Source organism: Lagenorhynchus albirostris, chromosome X (assembly GCF_949774975.1).
Source record: "Lagenorhynchus albirostris chromosome X, mLagAlb1.1, whole genome shotgun sequence".
In the NCBI taxonomy this organism is placed as follows: Eukaryota; Metazoa; Chordata; class Mammalia; order Artiodactyla; family Delphinidae; genus Lagenorhynchus; species Lagenorhynchus albirostris.
This window is the reverse complement of record NC_083116.1, coordinates 29,325,562-29,350,313: the sequence shown is the minus strand read 5'-3', so window position 1 is coordinate 29,350,313 and position 24,752 is coordinate 29,325,562. Positions and strand designations below refer to the sequence as shown.

The window sequence follows — 24,752 nt, the reverse complement described above, 5'->3', positions numbered from 1 at the left end:
CTGCTGTTTGGACTTCTGTAACGAAGCCATTGACTTCTCTGTCCAAGCCCAAGGACTACATATCCCCAAACAGGCAGTAGCTTTCAACACCCTCATCCACCGAGGGCCTGCATTGCATCACATACCAGAAAACAGCCCATGGAAGCAGTCCTCTCCCGTTCCCCCAGACAAGAACACACTTAAATCCAATGAAGAGATCATTGCTTTGGGTTGTATATTTGCTTATTTACCACGCACACAGGCAGCCCTTCTGGGTTGCACTTGAGCTTTCAAAATGCGTCGCGCATAACGGTGACCTTGTTCTCTTGTGTTGCTGCTTGGAAAGAAGACTCTTCTAACCAGCCTTTCTTCCCTTCATCCTCCCAACAGCACCTTATTCTCTGGCTGGCAATGACTAATACTAAACATGTACCCAAATGCTGGGTCTCTGTGAGAAAAACATCTTGGGAACAGAGAAAGGGCATTTCCTTACCTCCACCCTTTATCAGGATGCAGCGCATTGACACCTTTTTCTCTAGGCACCTGTCTAGCTCATATCCAGAAAGATAGATCAGTTCATTTGGCAGTTGGGGTTGCCTTGGTGAGGAGGCCTATCATTCATTCATTTATTCATTCATTCACTACAAACTTTTGAGTGTCTAATCAGTCTCTCTGAGACCCAATACTGAACAATGGTGACACAGATGAAGAGCCTCCAGGAAGCCACAAGAAGGTTCCCCTCTCTCTGTCCTTCCAGACCAAGTCTTCTGCACCACACTAAGAAAACTCAGCAAACATTGAAGAACAACCCAGTGAACTGTTAAATTCAGTTCTGCCTTTAAATGCAATGGCTCATCTTGTGTCTTATGGTTCCTCCCCTTCCCCCCACCTTTTTCCAGTGTCAATAAAGCGTATCATTGTTTAGTGACCTTTGCCTCTCTATTACCCCACTCATGGTCTCCTATCATTCACAGATGGCACCATAATTTATGCAATGGATAGGTTTTGCAAAAGAAATTTTTGTAAATTGATTCCCATTTAACAGAAGCCTATGGTGGCTTCTTTGTTACTATCCCCCCTTGACTCCTCAAATTACAAATTTATCTGTTGGTTAAGTCTGGATTCCTATCTACAGCAAAACCTCAGTTGAATCTCTCAGATCCTGGCCTGCTCTGATTTTTTTTTTTTCTGATTAAGCAGAAATTCTTCTCATGCCTTAGTAAATGGAACCTGCTAACCATCCCCAAAGAAGATTGCAGGGCCTAGACAAAACTCTTTTGACTCTCAGAGTTTGAGATGAAAGAGAACAGATTAGAAGATGGAAAACTAAATATGGACTGAGTCTAGTGTCATTAGAAATTTGATATGAACTTGTTTTCTGTGACTTGATTCTTTTTCTAGGGGTTAAACACATTAAACAAATCTAGTTCTAGTTACCAAGATTTCATTGGGTTACTTACCCTCATCACTGGACTCCAGAACTTCCATACTGCCAGAAATTTCACTTAGTGATTCAGCTATAGTTCAATCACTAAAATAAAATATAGAGGAAAAAACAAAAAATCATTTACTATCTAGGATATAATACAGTCATTTTACCCTACTCCTTATCCTCCAGTTAGATTCTTACACTATGCAAGAAAAGATATACAAAGGAAATTGCCATTAGAGAGAATTATTCTTCCTTAAAAAAGATAATGGGGCTTCCCTGGTGACGCAGTGGTTGGGAGTCCGCCTGCCGATGCAGGGGACGCAGGTTCGTGCCCCGGTCCAGGAAGATCCCACATGCCGCAGAGCGGCTGGGCCCGTAAGCCATTGCCGCTGAGCCTGCGTGTCCGGAGCCTGTGCTCCGCAACGGGAGAGGCCACAACAGTGAGAGGCCCACGTACCGCCAAAAAAAAAAAAAGACAATGATTCCACATATATGAAATGTCCAGGATAGGCAGACACATAGACACAGAAAGTGTCTTGCTTAGGACTAGAAGGACGAGGGTGTTTTTTTTGAGTGATAGAGTACAGGGTTTCTTTTTGAGGTGATGACAATGTTCTAAAATTAATTGTGGTGATGGTTGCACAAATCTTTGAATATATTAAAAAGCATTGACTTGTACACTTTAAATGGGTGAATTGTATAATATGTGAATTATAGCTCAATAAAGCTGTTACCAAAATATAAAAGGCAAATGTACAAAACCTGATCTATTGCTTTGTGTTGGGGCCCATTACATTTGGAGGTCTGTTACTATTCATGGGTGTGCCCAGGCAGACAAAATTGTATAGATAAGCCATAAAGAAAAAAACTGAGATGGTTGACTACATAAAAACTTTTAACTTTTGGCCAAAAAGAGTAAAGAGTTTACAAAAGAATAACAAACTAGGAAGCAATACTTACAACAAATATAGATAAAGGTGCCAATTTTCTAAATTTGTCAAGAGTGCATATAAACCAATAAATGACAAACAACTGGATATAAAATGGGGCAAAGGATAAAACAGGAAGTTTATAGAAAAAGAAATACATAAAGAAAAGTTCAGTCCTACTCATAATTAAAGAAATGTAAATCAAAGTATCAAGTTAACATTTTTACCTATCAGATTGTCCAAAAGTTTTAATTTTGATGATATTCCATGCTGACAAGGATGAGAAAAGTGGACACGCTCATACATTATGAAGTGTAAATTGCTCTCTGAAGAACAATTTCACAGTATCAAAAGTTAAAAATACACATACCTTTTGATCCAGTAGCATCACCACTAGAACTTCACCCTGTAGCTATACTCACACTTGTACACAAAAATATATATGCAAGAATGTTTATCACAGCATTGTTTTAAGCAGTCCAAAGTGGGAAACAACCAAAGTGACCATCGAAAGGGTAATCCTCCCATGACTCTGATTCTGTATCACGGGAGAATTATCTGTCCCTGGGCTCCTTTCCACTAGTGCAGATAATCAATTGAGAGCCTACTGTACATTTCAGTCTAGCCTTCTAGCCAGGGAAGCATGTCAGTTGATAATCAAACCTTTATAAATCAATGCTGACATTTTTGATGCGAGTTTGTGGGGGGAGGGGAGGGGGGATCTGATCAGCAGACCCAGAGAAAAGAGCAAGAATGCCGCGGAGAGGCAAGCAGAGACTGCCCTCCTCACAGCTCGCCTTGGGGTCTCGATGTGTCTGACTCAGTACCATCAGGTTGGATTAAGTGGATTCTGGAGCCCGCCTCCCTACACTGGATCTGTCCTGCTCCCAGAAACAGTCAAGCTGCCATTGCTGTTTCATGGATGGGCTCCAGGCCCATCGTGTGCTGCCCTCTAGCCGTTAAGCCCCTGATACTTCTCTGGAGCTAGAGAGGGGTGACCACAGGCTCTGAGGTTAAGGTGAATTTGAGAGGTCACCCACTGAGAGTGACTGAGGCCTTTGGAAAGCAAAAGCTTCCAAACCACAGGGAGAGCTGACAGGGTCCTGGTGTCAAGATGGCTTGAGACCCTCTCACTGAGAAGTCCTAAGGTTCCCCACACGGTACGTTCATTCTCGCTGCAATGAGGAATAAACCTAGCTTGTTCAACAGCAGGTGTGTTGCAGGTGGGCTTTGGCTGAAAGGTATCGACACTTTATTCAAGTCACTCAAACTCTATGAGCCAATATCATAATTCTACCTGAAGATGACAACCCCAGGCCCACACAATGCTCACTAATTACCACACACACATACACACACACATACACAAGTTCCATCTGGAGATCTGGACAGAGCAGAGGGGTAGGGAAATTCAGAAGCCCCTCAGAAATTCAGCGGGAGAACAGGAGAATTCCTTGGGCCAGGAATTCACATCACTGGCGAGTCCCTGGGCCATCTTAATAAACATGGCAGCACCCCAGCCCCTGCCACTAAGAAACGCTTCTTAGACTCTGGGGAAATAAACTACCTCTGAGCTTTAGAGAAACCCATGGAAAAGAAGCCCATTTTCCAAAATGCCAGGCCACAGCAGGCTAACGTTGCCCCTGACCCACCACTGTCAGGGGCAGAAGAAGAAGGGAATGATAACCAAAGAGAAAAATATGAAAGACAAAGGGAGAACAAAGAAAGAGGGCATCATGGCGGCATCTGCATCCCTGGAGCGCTAATAGAATCACTGGATCTAACTAACTTTTGAGTTTAAACTGTCTCAAATTCTTTCTGGCATACTTACCTTGTATCCCCGACTGCAGGCCCTGAGGACAGTAGAACCGTCAGCTGAGCTACCTCCTCTTCCAAACAAACCAACAACCACAACAAAACATATAAACCACCCCTTGATTCGAAATCCTCTTCCTGTTACCACCCATTTCTCTGCCTCCCTTTAAAGCCAAACTCTGAAAGGTTATCTATACTTACTACCTTTATGTCTTCACTTCTTATTCTTTTGCACTCTCTCCAACAGGCCTTCCAAATCCAACTGCTTCCAAACCGCTCCACTAAAACTGCTCTCGTTCAATCCACCCATCTGTTACTTGACCTCCCAGCAGCATGTGACACTCCCTCTTTTTTGAATAATGTTATCACTTGCCTTTCTGAACATCACACTCCCTTCATTTTCCTCCTACCTCACTGGCTGTTTCTTCTCAACCTCCCTTGCTGTATCTTTCTCCTTTCCCTGTTTCTGAAATGTTGTAGCACCCGAGGGCTCTACCCTTGGCCCTTTTCTTTATCTACAGTCATTTCCTAGACCAGCGCCATTAAATAGAAATGTTAACGTGAACCACAATTGCAAGCCACATAGGTAATTTTAAATTTTCTAGTAGCCACGTTCAAAAGAGCAAAAAGAAACAGGGGAAGTTACTTTTAATAATATATTTTACTTAGGTCAGTAGAACCAAAATATTATCATTTCAACATGTAATCATTATAAAAAATAATATCAATGAGATATTCTATGTTCTTTTTATCATACTAAGCCTTTGAAATCTGGTTTGTATTTTTCACGTATAGCACATTTCTATTCGGACTTAGCCACGTTTCAACTGCTCAGTAGTCACATGGGTCTAGGGACTACCATATTCTAGATGATCTCATTCACACCTTATGAATACTATCTAGACACTGAACTCCAAAATTTCTATGTCTAGACTGGATCTCATCCCTGAACTCCATATTCCTATAGCCAACTGTCTATCCAACATCTCTAGTGCATATCGGCCGATTGGGTCCCCTCACACTCACTCCTCCTGGGTTTTATGTGCTCTGGTCCCATGCCCACGTCCCCCCGACTGACCACCCATCCTGCTACCCTCCCACTTTCTCCCTGTGCTCCAGCCTCACTGGCCTTCTTGCTAATCCCCAACACAGCCAGCCCCTTTCAATCTCAGGGTCTTTGCATTTGCTGCTCCTCCTGCCCAGAGGGCTCTTTCCCCAGCTAGCTGCATGGTTGCCTCTTTTATAGCATTCAAGTCAGCTCAAAGGGTCCCTCCCAGAGAGGACCTCCATGATCATCCTAGTTAAAGCATCTAGTCTCTCTCCATCACATTATCCTTTACTAACATCTTCGTAGCACTCATCGATGTCTGAAATTATATTCTATATTAATTTAGTTACAGTCTCTTATCTGTCTCCTCTACTAGAATGTAAATTCCATTAGGGCAGGGGCCTTGTCCATTTTGTTCATCACTGGATCCCCCAGCACCTGGAATGGTACCTGGTACATCTGTCAGGCACCTGCTAAATGTTTGTTCAACGAATGCGTAGATTCAGCGAAAGAAGGAGAAGTAACGTAAGAACCATCTTTGTGGTCAGAAATTTTTTAGAAGTCGAGGCATGCTACAGGACGCAAAGGAAGACTTGTCGTGGGGGGGCGGGAAGCTCCTTCCTTGCCAGCTTAGCAGGCCCTGCCTTCCCTCCCAGCAAGGTGGGCGCCTCTTGTCCTTGTCACAGAGAGCATACTCCCGGGTGTCCCGGACACGAGACTCCTGTGTGTGGAGCCCCACTCAGCTGGACGAGGCCCAGATCCTCGTAGAGGAGGTTTCAGGAACAGACACCACCACTGGCAAAACTTCTTTCCATTTACCCCAGGCTGACTTATTAACCAGAGCTCTGCTTCCCCAGTATCTCCTCACAGAGGACAAAAGACTGTATTTCTTTCATGTGTCTCATGGCTAATATAAGTTTAAAGTTAATTGGTTCCTTAATTATACCAGGGCTCTTTAATAGCGGCCTCGGCACTGCCTCCAGGCTGGTCTCTATTTTTATTTATGATATTTAGCAAAATGTCACCTCAGTGGTATCTCAAAAAAAAAGTCACAACGCTCTCTCTAAAATACCAATCTGACCATGAGCTTAGACTAGTTCACCGACATCCTGCTGCCTGCAGGACAAAAGCCAAGTTCTTCACAAAGTTCTCAGCGATCGGGTGCTCCCTGCCCCCCTCCCTTCTCCAGCAGTCCAACACCATTCCCACCCTCATGGTTTGGTCTCCCAGTATCACCAGTCATTCCCTAAATACACCACGTTCTTTTGCATTCTCTGTGCTCTGCACAGGCTGTTCACTTAGCCCGGAACCTCGCCTCCCTCAGCTCTACAACCTTGAAATCCTACACATTCTTCAAAATCCAGCTCAAACGTTACCAGCCTTGCCTCACGCTCTCGCCCCTTGTACGTGCCCCTGTCATAGCTGATATCCCCTCGAAGACAAGGACCCCATTTCACGTATCTGGAGACCCCCAGCACCTAGCACGACACCAGGCATGTGGAAGATGCTCACTGTGCATTTTTATGGATGGATGAATGTAGGAGTTGGGGGAGGCATGCAGTGACAAATAGGCATCAGTGGGGAAATGACCCCCTTTTTTAAACATACAGGGACAACCTAAGACACACTTGCAGCAAAAGACCCCTCTGCATGAAGTCCCATGAAAAAGCTGGCAAGCTGTGTAAGGAAAGAGGAAATAATGTACGTTTTTATCCAGTGAAGAATGAGGGGCCTCCAGAACCACTTCCAAAGAGGATAAAGTCCTGTACTAATGGTCATCAGGGAGTCTGGCCCAGCCGAGATATAAAGCTGCATTATCCGTCACTATGTAAATGCTTGCCTGCTCTCTCTAGGCCAACCTCAGGGGCTTAAGCCCCAGAACTGCCTTTTCCTTCTCAAACTGACTGAAGGACTGAACAAGGGCTCTAGGGGGGGAAAAAGAAGCGAGAAAAACAAGGAAAAAGGCCTGTCTTCCAAGGTTATTGAAATGTTCTAACCACAGCGTGGTTCAGATTCAAGGATTCAGAAGACTTTGCTTGACAGATTTTCTGCCTTCCCAGAGTGGGGAATGCTAATGAGAAGCAGCTGGCCTCATTTTTTAAAAAAACAATCTGATAGGATGAAATGTTTTTCATAGAGTCTGTGGTAGGCAGATGGCCCCCAAGGTTGTTGCCTCCCTGGTCTGTATGCCCTGTACATCCCCTCCCCTTGAGTGTGGGCGGGCCTGGCCTAAACAGGTGAGCTCTTTGAAAAGAGGGTGTAGAGGTCAGATACAGAAGTCAGAGAGATTGAGAGCTGCAGCAGACACGCTCCTGTAGGCCTTGAAGGAACGAAGTACCGTGCTGTGGAGAGGACCAAGTGGCAGAGAATGGCAGTGGCTGACAGCAACCCTTGGTTGACAGCTATCAAGAAAGTAGGGACCTCGGGCTTCCCTGGTGGCGCAGTGGTTAAGAATCCGCCTGCCAATGCGGGGGACACGGGTTCGAGCCCTGGTCCGGGAAGATCCCACATGCCGCGGAGCAACTAAGCCCGTGCGCCACAGCTACTGAGCCTATGCTCTAGAGCCCGCGAGCCACAACTACTGACCTCGCATGCCACAACTACTGAAGCCTGTGCGCCTAGAGCCCGTGCTCCACAACAAGAGAAGCCACTGCAATGAGAAGCCCGCGCACCGCAACGAAGAGTAGCCCCCACTCGCCACAACTAGAGAAAGTCCGCGTGCAGCAACAAAGACCCAACGCAGCCAAAAGTAAAATAAATAAATTTAAAAAAAGAAAGTAGGGGCCTCAAAGAAACTGTATTCTGCCAATAACCAGTCAGTTTCGAAGATAACCCTGAACCTCAGATGAGCCCTCAGCCCTGGCTCATCCACTGATTGCAGCCTTGTGAGGTCCTGTGCAGAGGACCCGCTAAACCATGCCTAGTCCCTTGACTCATGGAAACTGAGAGATAGTGAATTTGTGTGGTAAGACACTCAAATTTTTGTCATCTGTTACACAGCAATGAATAGGAATAGAATATGAATGCAAGCCCTATGGGCCCCAGCTCTAATTGAGAATGAAGCAAAAAGTGGGGCAGGTTTGGAGCTATGTAAGCTGCAACGCAGAACTCGGTAAGAGGCCCATGAGGGGACTGTTTGCAACCCTTCCCCAACCCATCCTGCCACAAACACTTCTTTATGAAGAACATAAGTTGCCACTCTCTCAAGTGGGTTATCGGCTGAGCAGGTTGGATAGACCTTGCCAAAATGTTAGAACAAACTAACCCCCTGAAGGCTCACCTTGTGTGACATGGCTTTCCCGACCTTCAAGAGAATGTCTCCAACTCCTTTCAAATACGGCTATACTCTGTTCCCCCAACCAGGTGTGTGTGTTGTGTATCCACCAATCAGTGGATGAAGAACCTTGGAGCTGATCATTCCGAGGCATGACCCAGGGAGGGGGAGGGGAAGAACCCAGCTACTTCTAGAGGAAGTGTCTTTTGCGGGGATGCCAACTCATTGAGGAATCTGGGCTCCACCTGAAATGAAAGTATGAGAAAGGGCCCCCTTTCCCCTTACTAGTTGTAAAATAAGCTAACCTCTAGCAGAGCGTGATCACTCCCCCTTCTTCTTTTCCTTGTGTGGGGTTGGCGGGAGGACACCAGAGATTCACCCAGTTCTTGAAATGCAGTCCTCGGACTCCACGATGGAGACGGCTGCCCCTCAGATCACACAATGAGCTCCAGAACTCCCACCCCTCAAGCCACCAGTAATCAGAATGGCTCTGACGTGGACAGTCACCCCACTGACTGGCAGCATTCACTCGGGGTGGTAGGGCTGTGATGCCGACTTCCACCCAGGCTTTGACTACGTCCATGTACAAATCAGGGCTTTCCGAGGTCATTGGCATGATTGGCATTTCCACAGCAGGGGCCAGGAGCGGCAGCAGCTCTCAGCAGGCTCGAGGCCAACTAGTTAGCTCCGGGATGTCTGTTTGCTCATGCCCCTGGGTGCAGAGGTGAGTGCCCTCATGGGATACTGGACTTAGGAGAACAATCTTCATGGTCATCTATCTCTGTGTCTTTTTCTCTTCCAGCGCTTCCATTTAAAAGGGATCTGGGTAGTGTAGTCATTTTCACAATGTTGATTCTTCCAATCCAAGAACATGGTATATCTCTCCATCTGTTGGTATCATCTTTAATTTCTTTCATCAGTGTCTTATAGTTTTCTGCATACAGGTCTTTTGTCTCCCTAAGTAGGTTTATTCCTAGATATTTTATTCTTTTTGTTGCAATGGTAAATGGGAGTGTTTCCTTAATTTCTCTTTCAGATTTTTCATCATTAGTGTATAGGAATGCAAGAGATTTCTGTGCATTAATTTTGAATCCTGTTACTTTACCAAATTTATTGATTAGCTCTAGTAGTTTTCTGGTAGCATCTTTAGGTCTCTCTATGTATAGTATCATGTCATCTGCAAACAGCGACAGCTTTACTTCTTCTCTTCCAATTTGGATTCCTTTTATTTCTTTTTCTTCTCTGATTGCTGTGGCTAAAACTTCCAAAACTATGTTGAATAAGAGTGGTGAGAGTGGGCAACCTTGTCTTGTTCCTGATCTTAGAGAAAGTGGTTTCAGTATTTCACCATTGAGAACAATGTTGGCTGTGGGTTTGTCATATATGGCCTTTATTATGTTGAGGTAAGTTCCCTCTATGCCCCCTTTCTGAAGAGTTTTTATCATAAATGGGTGCTGAATTTTGTCAAAAGCTTTCTCTGCATCTATTGAGATGATCATATGGTTTTTCTCCTTCAATTTGTTAATATGGTGTATCACGTTGATAGATTTGCGTATATTGAAGAATCCTTGCATTCCTGGGATAAACCCCACTTGATCATGGTGTATGATCCTTTTAATGTGCTGTTGGATTCTGTTTGCTAGTATTTTGTTGATGATTTTTACATCCGTGTTCATCAGTGATATTGGCCTGTAGTTTTCTTTCTTTGTGACATCTTTGTCTGGTTTTGGTATCAGGGTGATGGTGGCCTCATAGAATGAGTTTGGAAGTGTTCCTCCCTCTGCTATATTTTGGCCTCAGAATGGGAGAAAATATTTGCAAATGAAACAACTGACAAAGGATTAATCTCCAAAATTACAAGCAGCTCATGCAGCTCACTATCAAAAAACAAACAACCCAATCCAAAAATGGGCAGAAGACCTAAATCGACATTTCTCCAAAGAAGATATACAGATTGCCAACAAACACATGAAAGGATGCGCAACATCACTAATCATTAGAGAAATGCAAATCAAAACCACAATGAGGTATCACCTCACACCAGTCAGAATGGCCATCATCAAAAAGTCTACAAACAATAAACGCTGGAGAGGGTGTGGAGAAAAGGGAACCCTCTTGCACTGTTGGTGGGAATGTAAATTGATACAGCCACTATGGAGAACAGTATGGAGGTTCCTTAAAAAACTAAAAATAGAACTACCATATGACCCAGCAATCCCACTACTGGGCATATACCCAGAGAAAACCATAATTCAAAAAGAGTCATGTACCACAGTGTTCATTGCAGCTCTATTCACAATAGCCAGGACATGGAAGCAACCTAAGTGTCCATCGACAGATGAATGGATAAGAAGATGTGGCACATATATACAATGGAATATTACTCAGCCATAAAAAGAAACAAAATTGAGTTATTGGTAGTAAGGCGGATGGACCTAAAGTCTGTCATACAGAGTGAAGTAAGTCAGAAAGAGAAAAATACCGTATGCTAACATATATATATGGAATGTAAAAAAAAAAAAAAAAAGAAACGGTTCTGAAGAACCTTGGGGCAGGACAGGAATAAAGACACAGATGTAGAGAATGGACTTGAGGACACGGGGAGGGGGAATGGTAAGCTGGGATGAAGTGAGAGAGTGGCATGGACATATACACACTACCAAACGTAAAATAGATAGCTAGTGGGAAGCAGCCACATAGCACAGGGAGATCAGCTCGGTGCTTTGTGACCACCTAGAGGGGTGGGATAGGGAGGGCGGGGGGGAGGGAGACGCAAGAGGGAGGAGATATGGGGATATATGTATATGTATAGCTGATTCACCTTGTTATAAAGCAGAAACTAACACACCATTGTAAAGCAATTATACTCCAATAAAGATGTTAAAAAAATAAAAATAAAAGGGCTCTGGTTTTGCCTCCAGTTCTGCCTTCCCTTCCTCCTCACTGTACCTCACCCCTAGAGTAAACCAGGAGAAGCACAGAAAGGCCCAACTCATGCCACCCCTAACCCCTTAGATCTTCTGCTGGGGGCAGGGGTTAGTAATGCAGAGAACTTGTCCTCAAAGGTTCCTTCTTCCGTCTCCTTAGCGGCCTCAGAGCCTTGTTGATGGGGAGTCCTATTCTGTCTTGTCAATCCACATAGCCTCTAATTAAAAGCTCTGCTCTTTCACAGTCAAGGGCAATTCATATTACACAATTAATACAATGAATGAAATTGCTGAGTCCTAACTCTGTGCCATCCTGGCACTGTGAAAATGGTTTTCCATGCATTATCTCATTGAATCTCGCAAGAGCCCTATGAGGTAGGCTTTGTTATTTCGTTTTTATTATTTTCAGCCCCATTTCCCAGATGAGGAAACCGAGTCTCACTGAAATTAGGTCATCTGGACAAGGCCATACAAGTAATCGAGCTAGGACTCAAATCCAGTTCTGGAGGATTTCAGAGCCCGTGATTTGACCACTACACTCTGCTCCCTCCTTACTTGGCAAAATCTGGTAAGTATTAAATGACCACTCACTCCTACCCCAAAGAATCTCATGCATTAGCCCATTACAGGATTTGAAAGCAGGATAACTCGCCAGGTCATTATCAGCCCCTAATATCTTTGCCAAAGATTTGTTGGTCATTTTAACAATAGAGAGTCCTGCTAGAAATGGCTCACTGGACACATATATTGTGATGAGAGATCACAAAATATTAAGAGGGGATAGGTCTATAGCATGGGCCCCTTGGGTGGCCAGGCTGAAGTGGGGTACCAGCAAGGGGCGCGAGAAGCATGGGGACCCTGAGAGACTCAAGGAAGAGCCAGAATTGAGGTGAGGGGCCCTGAGGATAGATGTCACAGCTTTAAGTGCATGTTGGATGCCAAGAGCCCTAGACCCAAACTCTCCACCAGCTCTCAAGTCCATCCCAAGCAGAGTATGTCTGAGGTTTTTTGTTTTATCCTGTATTTGTTGTGGTTGCTGTTATCACTGCTCCCAGCAGGCAACAAGCCATCAGTTGGGGGTGGGGGAAAAATCTCCAAGGAGGGAAAAAAGGCAAAAGAAGAAGAAAAGAGGTTGGTGGTGCTGAGGCAGGCTGTGACTTCTACGTGGCGGGAGACGCAGGGGAGATAAAGGAGGAAGAGAACTCAGCCACAAGAATGTGTCCCCCTTTCTGTTTGGATTAAAAAAAAAATCCCACAAGGACTCAGAGGCAAAAAATATACACATCAATTTTCACTGCAAAGTAAAGGAGCTGTTACAGTGGAGGATTCCTGGACTGAATGTCAATATGACATAGTGTGAGTGTGTTTCATGTTTGGTAATTGCAATCATTGTTGCTTTTGTTGTGGTCATACATTTACAATGCTTGGTGTCAGTCTATCTCTTGTAAAAATAAAGTACAGTGTCTGTGTAAAAAATAAATAAATAAAAAAATAACAATTCCTTATGATGCAAAAAAAAAAAAAAAAAGAATGTGACCCCAGCCCAAGCTGAACGATCTGTGACTTTCGTGAAGCCAGCTTGTAATTTTGGGGTCTTATCTAAGGTCCTTTAGCCCACAGGGAGGGAGGGGGCTGGAGAGGCAGTCACCTCATGGTTATGATGAATAGCCTTTGGTCTCCCAGTTCCAGGCTAAAATAGAGAGAGGTCTCAGAGTGAACTGCGTCACCCCAGGGAGGGGACGGGCAGAAGAAAGGGTGTGCCGCTGTCGCCAAGGGGCCCAGGCCCACGGAAATAAACGTGCCTCCAAGAATCTGAGAGCCCTGGCCAAACTCAGTCAAGGTCATGTTTAGGGGTCTTTAAATCCTCAGATTTCCTTAGCCCTTAACCCCACAGACAGCCCTGCCACAGGGCAAAGAAGCAGCTGTTTATCTGGAGCTACAGGAAGAGTTTTCCAAAGGTTCTCTGGTCCCCAGATCTCCCCCTTTCTCCATGGCCTAAAATACCCACCATTAGAATTAGGACCATTAGAGTTAGAACCCACCATTAGAACCAGACAGCAAAGTCAGAATATTATTTCCCAGGGCCTCTCTCTTTGCACCCCAAAATCTTCATGCAGACCTACTATATACTGAGTCCTGTTTTAGGGGCCATGGAGACAATGACAAAATAAAACAGTTAACATTTACTGGGCATTTAATATGTGCAGATACTGAAGTGTTTTGCGTACACCGTCTCATTTAATTCTCAGAACAATCCTGTGCAGTAGGTACTATTTATTTTCACTCCTCCCCCACTTGGTAGATGAGGAAACCGAAAGGCTAAGTAACTGCCCGGGGTCACACGCAAGTACATGGTGAGGGCGGGATTTAAACTGAGGTAGTCTGACTCCAGAGCCCATTAAGTGCTATGCTAAACCTGATGACGAGGAAAAAGATACACATGAAAAATTGAGAGCAGTGCTTGACTGGGAATCAGAAGGCCTGGGTCCTGATTGTGCCCTTCCTACAGATTATCCTTGTGGCCTTGCCCCAGACATAGCTCCTCGCTGGGCCTCAGTTCCTGTATTTGTGTTCTTCTGTTGTTGTTGTTGTTGCTGTTGTTTTTTGGCCACACTGTGTGGCTTGTGGAATCTTAGTTCCCCGACCAGGGATCGAACCCACACCCCCTGCAGTGGAAGCGCGAAGTCTTAACCACTGGACCACTGGGGAAGTCCAGTTCCTGCATTTGTAAAATGAGGAGGTGAGAGAAACTTGTCGTGTGCTCTCTTATGATATTTTAGGACAAGTATTCATTTTAAGATGAGGACTCAAAGGCTAAACTCTTGGGTACTGACTCCATATAGGAGGGGTCTGCAGGGCCCAAGAGTCGTGGCACAGGAAGCCAGAGTGTGTGTTGCACGCATGCGTGTGGTACAGGGGACCGGGAGGCAGAAATGAGGCAGAGCGCCAAGGTTAAGCCGGAGAAGTGTGTCCAAAGCATATCACCAAGCTGAGCTGGGCAGGGTGTAGCAAAGCAGGGCTAGAACACTGAGATCTAGCTGTAAATGAGGTCAAGGAAGAGGGAAGGTGAGAGTGAAGGGGAGCCTCAGATGGGAGGATTGGGGGATGGGAGGCAGCACAGCCACAGGAGGTTCTGGAGGGCGCTTGTGTTGGCGGCTCCATTTAAAGCGAAAGGGGGGCTTCCCTGGTGGCGCAGTGGTTGAGAGTCCGCCTGCCGATGCAGGGGACACGGGTTCGTGCCCCAGTCCGGGAGGATCCCGCATGCCGCGGAGTGGCTGGGCCCGTGAGCCATGGCCGCTGAGCCTGCGCGTCCGGAGCCTGTGCTCCGCAACGGGAGGGGCCACAACAGTGAGAGGCCCCGTGTATCACAAAAAAAAAAAGCGAAAGGGACTGGAAGGGGCCACTCCGTGTAGGCTGGAGTCACAGTGAAAGGCCTGGGAGGAGAAGCCCGCCTTCAGAAGGGCCATTTGCTGGGCAGAAAAGTTTGACAGCTTGCGGCCCGAAGCACTGAGTGTCAGCATAGGTGAGCTGGGGATGAGGGCAGAAAGGGCAGGTGACAGCCACAAACCCTGAGTGACCAGGAAGAGCCTGAGGGCTCTGGCCCGGAACGATGCGCTTGGGGCACTGAGGCTTGGGTGATACCTGGCTCACCTACATCCCTTCTGCCCAAGGTCAAGTCTGCTCTCACACCTGACTCTCATATCTCTTTGGTCCAGTGCCTGCAAAAGAAGCCAGAAGCTTCTGGAGAAATACTGACAAGCCACAGGAAGGAGATTCCAGGACAAGGGACACCAGATAGCAGCGGACTGGAAAATGGAGTGTCCCAGGGCCTGGGGCTAGACAGGACACCAAGAGGGTGAAGAAAGAGGGACCCCCTAAAAGAGGGCCCACAGCTGGGCCAGGCTAGATGGCAGCTGGTAGGGGAGGAGAGAAAGGCCCAGACTGCCAAGGGCAGAAAGGAGATTCCTGGTTCCCTCCTGTGCTCACTGCAGGCCGCAGAAGCAGAGGGGATCCCCATGCACAGCACTCAGGGCACCCTCACACTCATTCCCTCGTTCGGCTGCCATCACTCCCGGCAGGGAAGGGCAAAGGATCTCCACTTTGAAGAAGTCAGTGATGTGTGCCAGGCCCTTCCCACCCGGGTAACAACCTCATAGGAAAAGAAAAGTGGCAGTGAGACCCAGGAAGGAAGAACGCTACCAGGCTTCCTTCAACTTTAAAGTGTGAGAATCCCTAGTCAGAATGGCCTGAGGACAAAAAAAGCCACCCTGGGAGCAGTGCCCGGGAGGGTTGCTTACATGGCGGTGCGAGGTGGCCGGCCCCTCCCCAGGCTGGACACTGCTCTGTGGTCCACTTGAGAGTGAGAGGGAAGCACGCAGCCAGCATCTGAGGAATGCATGAGATAATGCATGAAAAATAGCACAGCACCTGGTACAAAGTAAGTGCTCAAGAAATAGTGGGGGTGGGGGAGGAGGGATAAATTAGGAGATAAGGATTAGCAGAAACACACTACTATGTATAAAATAGATAAACAACAAGGACCTGTTGTATAGCACAGGGAACTATATTCAATATCTTGTAAAAACCTACAATCGAAAAGAATCTGAGGGGCCTCCCTGGCAGTCCAGTGGTTAAGACTCCGTGCTTCCAATGCAGGGGGCACGGGTCCAATCCCTGGTCAGGGAGCTAAGATCCCACAAGCTGCGCGGCATGGCCAAAAATAAATAAATAAAAATTTTTTAAAAAGAATCTGAAAAAAAAGAATCTGAAAAAGAATATATACATATATATATATATATATATCTGAATCACTCTGCTGTACACCTGAAACTAACACAGCTTTGTAAAATCAACTATATTTCAATTTAAAAAAAGAAAAGAAATAGCAGGGTTTCTAAAACTACTAGTACAGATATGGACAATGGTGCGAAAAATGGGTTCGAGGAGGAAGGCTGTAAGTCACCAGCCTGCGTGACAACCACTGATTCCGGGGACCTCACCCCCAGGGATTCTGATTCTTCCATTGGGGCGGGGCCCAGAGATCTGTACGTTCCGTAAGTTCCCGGGTGATGCTGAGGTACACAGTCCAAACACCCCGCTTTAAGGAGACCCTGCTATAAATCATGTTGGCTACTGGGCCTGGCTGGAACAGAAAAGCTGAAATGGGATCCGTAAGAAATGGATGTGGTGGTGAAGAAAAAGCAACTCGAATGACATCTAGAGAGAAGTGTGGCCGCAAAGGAAGGCATTTTGTTTTTCTAATGAACGTCTCTAAGACTTGAACCTCCAATGAGTCCTAGAGCAGCTGATGGAGAGTTGACACCCCAGCCCTGCTATGAATTAGCTGTGAGGCCTCGGGCACACTGAGTCCTCCCTCTGAGCTGCAGTTTCCTCACCTAAGAAGTAAGGGATTGGGCTGGACTTGGATCTAGGGGTCCTGTTAGCCCAGGCATTCCAGGGCCTTATGATTCATCGAGACCATCAAAGTTCCCAGTCCATCCCTAGAGAAGCCAGATTTTGAAGAGACCCCCTATAAGCCTTGCTTGAGTTGGCCATCAGGGGACCAGCCTGTTGATATTTTCAGAAAATGCTCCTACTTTTAGCTTGTTTAGAAACCTAAGCTCTTTTTCCCATTTAAAAAAATGCACAGGGTCGCAGGAGATTTGATTTAAAATTCACCATTCATTTTTTCTTCACCTTTGAAAGAAATTAAAAAAAAAATTTTTTTCAGATCAGGAGTTCATCCCTATCAGAGAATTAATAGCTCAGAGTTTCCTTCAATTCTGAATAAGCAAACATAGGCCATTTCTACATGAAATAAGGTCTTCAGATCATTGACATTTGGCTTCGGAAACCACAGGCACAGAAGGAACAAACACTCTTCACAAGTAAAAGTAAAATTATGTCCTTCAAAAACTGAAGATGAAGGTTTAGTGGGGATTTTTTTCCATCTCATTCCCTTAAAGGGCTTCTAAAGACCCCCTCCAAGTATCACAAATGAAGAGTGAACTAATCCGGAAACCTCTGTTCATATGTTTTATGCAAACCCAGGAGAGTAGACTTTTCCTGCCTTACCTACTGGGCTCTGCTCAAAATGTGAACAGGCAGATATGCCTGGGTTCCCAGGACCCTTTCTGTTCCCTAACCTCCATGGGGCTCAGAAGAGTCTCCCTCTGACTTACTTTCCTCTCCATTCTTCCAGAACAGTTGGGCTTATGGAAAGGGGAGATTTGGATGCAATAAGGAAGGGGAAGTAACCATGACCCACAGCTTACAGGATGAGCTGGTCCCTGGGCCATGAGGCCCCCGGGATAGGCATAATGACCTTGTCAATGTGAAAATGTAACATGACTTTATCAATCTTCAGTAGAATCTTTTCTGAAATACAGTGCCTACCATTTGTTGCTTTTTTCCTATCCATATCTAGACTTTCCCACGTCTGTATCTCTTCTTTTTCTTTTTTCTTCTTTCCATTCCTCGTTTTGAACATCTACGGTATATGCTATAGTAGATACTGAATTGTATTGTTATAATGTGTTGTGTTCATTACAAGGAGTAGAGTTCCAAATGTTCAAATAAGATGTGTACACTGTTTTATGTTTCAACTTTTTAAAAAATTCAAGCAAGTTGCTTTAACAATATGGGGCCCTTTGTTTATTTGTTTATAGCCTTGGCCCCAGTAGATGACACCCTTCCCCTCCTTATCAGGCTCTAAGTTCTTTGAGGGCTAGAACATCAAACTAATAAAGATCCCAACAAGCTGTGTGACCTTGAAAAAGTCATATAATTTTTTCATACCTCAGTTTCTTTAACCACAAAATGAACCTGTCTGGGGACAGAACTGGGGGGATGGAGGGAGTAGGTGGGATGAAGGAGTTATTGATGTCACAGTATCATGTCTTTGTGCAGTGTTCTTGAGTCTCTGATCCAGTAGTTTCTGATCCAGTAGTTCCTTTGTCACAGAAAGAGAAATATGGCATCTTGACCTTCTGAGGAGGAAGCATGATGTAGTTGCAAAAGGATTAGGCTACGGAGTGGGACAAATCTAGGTGTGAATCCTGGCTCTTGTCAATGACCAGCCTGTGATCTTGGGCAAGTCACTAAACTGTTCAGAAATGAAATTTCCTCATCTGTCTAGTGGGGCTAAGAGTACCTTCAGCATAGGCTAACTGTGAGGACTCATTCACTTAATAACTGTTTGTTGAGCACCTACTACGTGCTGAGAAGAAATCAGAATAGTGCTGAAAAAAGAGAAGGGCCCGCTCTCACAGACAGTTTGGTGAACTAACTCACATAAAGCTCTTGGCATGAGGCTTAGCACATAGTAAGCTCTCAATACATGGTAGCTACTATCATTGTTACCCTCCCTTCTCCATGGAAGGCTGTCCTTCCCCTGGTGTTAATGACCTATGTCCCCCTATGTCTTCATTGGTTTCCCAAAAACAGGGGATGAGACTCCCTGTGTTACCCACACTCTCTCCAGCAGCCAGCCCTCTGGAGACCAGCAGTGTTGTCAAATGGCTCTGTGCACTGGGGTCTGGGGCCTGGGGCTGTGTGAAGACAAAGCCAACTGCATCCAGCTTGTGTCCTTTGCTCGTTAGCTGTCACTGGGTCAAGCGGCCACAGATATGGCTTGAGTTTAAATTCCAAATTCCTGGAAAACCCACTGTCCCCAGAAAGCCTCTCTCTGGGCACACAGAGTATGCCTGGTGACTTCTCTCAGGGGCACTCCTGAGCCCAGGCGAGGCTGTTCAGGTTCCTCATTTACACTGTATCGTGACTAACTCAGAGCACTGTGCTTTATCCTTCATCCTAGTCCATCCCTAAACAGTTCAGACTGCTCTTAGTAGCACAGCAAGGAGAATCCTTTCCCCCTTTCCTCTTCTCAAGAAAGATCTAAACAGTTCTTCCAGGCCACCAGCAGAAAACTCTCATTTTCCTTTTCCCTCTCAGAAGAACAAAGACGGGATTATGAGTCATTAGTTGGTTCCAAGCTGTTCTTTTTTTATCAACATTAGGCGGCAAGGGAACTCACATTGACTAAGGGCAACCTATGTGCCTGTCAGTTACCTGATTGAATCCTTGTGACAACCCTGTGAGGTAGGAGTCATTCTCTCCATTTTACAGATGAGACAACTGAGGCCCAGGAAGGCTCTGGCAGTCACCCATGGCCACACAGCTAGTAAGCAGCATTGTGAGGATTCAAGCCCATGTCTGACTCCAAAGCCCCACGCTCATTTCTCTATATGGTGCCAAATACGTTCAGCAATTGTACGTGTGTATCTCTCAGGCCAGACACTATGCCGGGTGGCTGAGCCCTGGGGCAGCGTGGCCTTCGATAGCACACCGTAAGCTGCTGTGAGGTGCCCTCTTCTCTCCTTTTGGGCCAGATGCCTTGCTCCTTCATTAGCAGCCTGGGGGCCAGGCTGGTCCATACGCTGCTCTGGTTTCCCAACCCCAAACGCCAAACTTCCACGTATCCTTAAAGTGGTACCTGGGATCTCCCGCCACATTACTGGCTGGGTGTCAGACAGAGGAGGGCCTGACATTGTGAAGAGCTCCTAACTTCTGCTGCTCTCCAATACAACCTCCCCGATTCAGGCGCTCCCATTCCGAACTTAAGATGGTTCTACCGAGGCAGAACTTTTGCACCATATCTAAACAAAAGCACACTTGTGTGCAAACTTATAACATAAACTTTATACTTATAGACGGCCTTGTGCTCTTCAAAGAACTTCCACATCCATTTGACCGTCCAGACAATTCTGACATAAACAGGGAAGCGACATTATTATTTTTATTATTCCCATTTTACAGATAAGAAAACCAAGGCCCCAAAAAGGCATGGGGACACGTCTATGGTAATGCTGTGAGAGCTGAGTGTTAGGGCTCTGCTTCTGAAGTGACCTTTAAATAATACCCCAGGGGAGGACACATTTGTAAGCCCTGCGGAAGCCCTATTTACGGGATGACAATTACTATATTAATCATAAATCTCTGGCAATAGTTACTAACATCTCTCAAACGCTTACTGTGCGGGGCACTGCACTACATGCTTCATTTCTCATGCATTATTTCTCAGTGGATACCATAATCCTTCGAGGACTAGGTCCCATTATTACCCCCATTTTACAGCTGAGGAAACTGGGACTCAGAAGGCTTAGAGGAACATACACAAGGAAGCTAGGAAGTGGTAGACAGGGGACCCAAGCCCAGGACTGTCTGATCCCAGAACCACGCTCCACTAGACTATAGCGCCTCTCAAGTTGAGTCCAATATGTAAGCCACTAGCCACATGGGGTTATTTAATTTTAAAATCATTAAAGTGAAATGAAATTAAAGTCTCAGTTCCTCGGTCACATTGGGTGCACCACATTTGCTCAACAGCCACACGTGGCTAGTGGCTATGGCACTGGACAGCACAGATAGAGGACATTTCCATCACCACAGAAACTGCTCTAAACACTTAAGGGTGGTCCTCCTCAGACTTCTACTTTGGTAAAATGCTATTCATTGAAGGCGGGGTTTCTCAATCCTGACACTATTGACATTTGGGGCTAGATGCCAGTAGCACACCTTCCCCCTAGTTTTGATGACTGGACAAGTCTTCAGATATTGCCAACCATCCCCTGGGGGAGCGAAATTGCTCCCCACACCTCTGCTAAGAACCTCTGGGTTAAGGTTAGCGTATGTATTTGAAGAATCAAATGGCAAATCTTATCATTACCTTACCTTAGCCTCCTGAAAACAAGCTATTTCACTGACACTCATTTTTTTCTAGTGAATCACAGTCTATACGGTAATTTGCAGTGAATGAGTGGGTTTAAAAGCTATTGAAGATTTCATGAAAGAGCAAGGCCATTTAATGAAGCAGGTTGAGTGTGAAGATGCCAAGAAGGGCTCACTACAATGTACTGTACGATTAGTTCCTCCAATGTGCTCTCCATTAACCATAACCATGAAATTGCCAAGGAAGGATAAGAAATGAATTGGTTTAAAAAGTTAAAGGAATGTCAGCATAGAAAATCAATGAGGAAACCACAGGGGCAATCACATCACATACCGCATTTTGGCTACTAATTTCCAGAAATAACAAAATATTGTGCCACTTGAGAAACTGGTGAAAGAATCCCCAAAATGCTAAAGGTGGCCCAACAGAATATGGGCTTTCAAGGGATTCAAAAGAAACTAGTGAAAACACTCCCATACAAAGTGCTGAAATTTTGGTTACGGATGAAATAATATACTTTTCCACATTTTTCATACAACAAATGGAACACTCCTTAGAAAGCTGCTAAAGACCAAATGGAATTTGTCAACTGCATCTTCAGAGAAATCTCTGAAAGCTTTTATAACCATTCCCTCCTAAATGAATTTTCACAAAGAGTTCAATATTTTAATGATGTTATAGTCAAAGGAGACAAAGTTCCGGTAAACCAGTAAATATGGCAAGTAGTTTATTCAAGAACTTTCCAGAGAGCCGGCTTTCTCCCCACCTCCCCAGCAGAGGGTGAGGCTGGGGGCCTAGGGTGGCACCTCCTGGGTACGCACCTGCCACCCCATGGCTCCCTTATCACGCTCATGAATGGACAGTGCCTCAGACAGATGCCACAGGGTGAACGCAGGTTAGCAAAATGCAGTAGCCAGTCTGGGCCCCTTGCCAGGGGAACTGGAGTTAATAGCTTTTCTTCTAAAACTAGAAGAAGCCAAAAAATGGAAGAAGGGAAGGCGAGAAGGATGCAAAGTGCCACAGGGGTCTCTAGTGACCACATTAAACACTCTTAATAACAGTAAGGAGTGGAGGTTGGGTCTGAGCTGGCAGGCTGAGTGCATGCAGCTACGTGCACATTTCTGGTGCTTTCTGCTAGTCCGTATTTGCCTTCCCCAGCTGGAAGGTCAAATGGAGCCAGGCTTCAGGTTCATCATAGCTCCCCGGATGCAGGCCGGCCTCGGGTTCAGGAGAACAGATTGCAGGTGGGAGGGGAGATAGCCCTGAAACCGTCAGCCACTGGAAGGACCTGGGGGTGCATCTCCTCCAGCCACTGGGTGCCAGGGGGCTACCCAGGGCCAAGAAAGAATGCAGGGGCCCCCTGACTACCAACAACTGGAATTCAGAAGAAGTCAATATGTGTGTCCTCTGATCTCAGATAGGCTGCACTGCTCTGCGGGGCATCAGGAAGGTTCTGCAGCCAAGGGGAGAAGCCTGGCACATCAATTACAATAGTTCTTCCCTGGTTGGGGGCCAGGGGCTTGTGGCAGAAGCGCTCAGCCTCAGCTTCCTGCATCCTGTTCTTACAGTAGAAGAAGCTGACCAGCATGATGTGAGGGACCCACCAACCTGCAAACTCCCCCAGATGACCCCCGAGCATCAGAGTGACACAAGTGCATCCAGGTCATATCGAAATGCACATCGTCTGGAGTAATCCATCCAGGCCCACTAACCTAGCACCCATCGGCCAGTCTGGCCAAGAGCCAGCCCCTGGGCCACAGGATGGCAATGTGTTAGCCAAGGGGAGTCCACAACCTGGGACACCAGAGGCTGGGAGAGGAGGGCAAGATGCAGGCCCAGGGCACCCGGAGAGGGAAGGGGCTGAAATGGGAAAGGGTTGTGACAGGAGGGACTGAGGTTGCCGAAACCAAAGCTGTCCTAGCTCACTATTTTGCCTTGGGTTGAATCGACATCTGCAACAGCCCAGTGAGGGGCCACTGTATCCCATGATGCATGCTTTTCGTCCTTTGCTCAGAGGATGATCTTTCCTCTTTCCCAGGCTGTACAGCTCTACACCGGAAGACGGGGTACCCAGGACTCTAATCTTACATTTGTCATTGATTGTGTGACCCAAGGAGAATCACTTACCATCTTTGGGGTCTGGTTTCCTCACCCTTAAAATGAAGCCATTTTCACCCATCTCACCATTGCAAGATCTCGTCTGGTTGAGACAGTTCTTGGGCTTTGCCTCCATCTTCTCACGTACTTGTACAAAACGGTCTCGCATAACTCAAGAAGCCTACTATTTTCTCCCTTCTACCAATACACATATTAATTGATCCCTTGATAATTTGCTTGTCACCTGCTGTCACTCTATGTCTATAAAAAGAACAGAACTTAACAGCTAGTTAACTTAAGCAAGAGCTATATCTAACAAGAGCTAGTTCCGAATTTAAACACCAAAACCGGTACCCTAGCAACTCACTTGGTTCCAGTGAGGGGCCAGTGGGGCTAGTGGCATGGAGTCAAGCCTACAAGGGTATGGATGCCTCTGAAAATATTTCCGCCACTGGCCAAACAGCTCCAACTCATATCATAAATGTATCTACCTGGATATAAAATCTAGAACACAACTGTGATGTGCAGAGGAAACTGGGAACCGATACTGTGTTTCCACCCAAATTCAACTTTCAAAGCCTACTGGGCTTCCTTGAAAGGGTCCAACTCTCCTGAGGTGGCCAAGCTGTGATTCTAGGAAAGCCCCCCTCTGGGGGGGTGTTGAGGGGATGGAGGGTGGCAGGAAACCCAAGGCTCACAGGGGGAGCAGTGAATGTTCCAGCAGCCCAATTTCTCTCCTGGTCTTCCTCTCCCACTACGCCCTCAAAAAAGCTCAGAGAAGGGACCCTGACGCCACATCAGATAACTGAAGACTGCATATTGTCCAGGTTGGAACAGATTTCGAAAATGAAGACAACTCAGAAAACGTAAGGTGATTTTCTCCACTAACCCAAATTCTGCTTTATGTTTCCATTCCTGTCGCCCCCTTCTTCTGGTCTCTCTCCCACTTCTCGCCCCAGGCTCGTCCATCTCCTGTCCTCCTTTACATTCTGTCCTACTGAGCCTACACCTCCCACCCCACCTCCTGCAAACTGCTGCTGACTGGGCTGACCACTCCCTAAAAAGGCAAGCTCCTCAAGGGCATGTTGGTTCAGTCAACAACATTCCTTCAACAAATATTGGTGCCAGGCACTGTGCTTGCTTGGTTCCGGGAGAAGAAAGCATAAGTTTCTTCCACGCTGCTCAGCACAAAGCTTGCTACAGAGCAGGTGCACAATATTCCTGAACGCTCACTGCGTCTCCATACCGTCTAGGTCCTGCGAGGGACTCCAAGCCTCTTATTTATAGGAGCCTTGACTCTATAATAATCTCCTCAAATGCTCTCTTATCATTTCTCTTATTCCTTCAGCCCAGATTACATAAATCATCAGATGAGCTCGGGCCTATAACGGTGGCCACAGGAAGTGGCCTTTGGTCCACTGAGTCCCCTTTTTCCACCCCCAAAGACCTCAGGCTTCCCCAGATCCCCTGCATGGAAAGTGGACATTAGGACGAAGGGCCCCTGCTGCATTTGCAAGCAGG

At 46.1% G+C, this 24,752-nt stretch overlaps 1 protein-coding gene across 1 annotated transcript in view; it reads right to left on the bottom strand.

Moving 5' to 3' along the window:
* The window catches only part of KIAA1210 (KIAA1210 ortholog), a 55,357-nt gene extending 31,957 nt beyond the window's left edge, over positions 1–23,400 (bottom strand). The window contains 1 exon segment of the mRNA XM_060137280.1: positions 23,262–23,400. Within this exon segment, the coding sequence (XP_059993263.1) occupies positions 23,262–23,400 (139 nt within the window).
* Between the last annotated feature and the right edge of the window lie 1,352 nt (positions 23,401–24,752).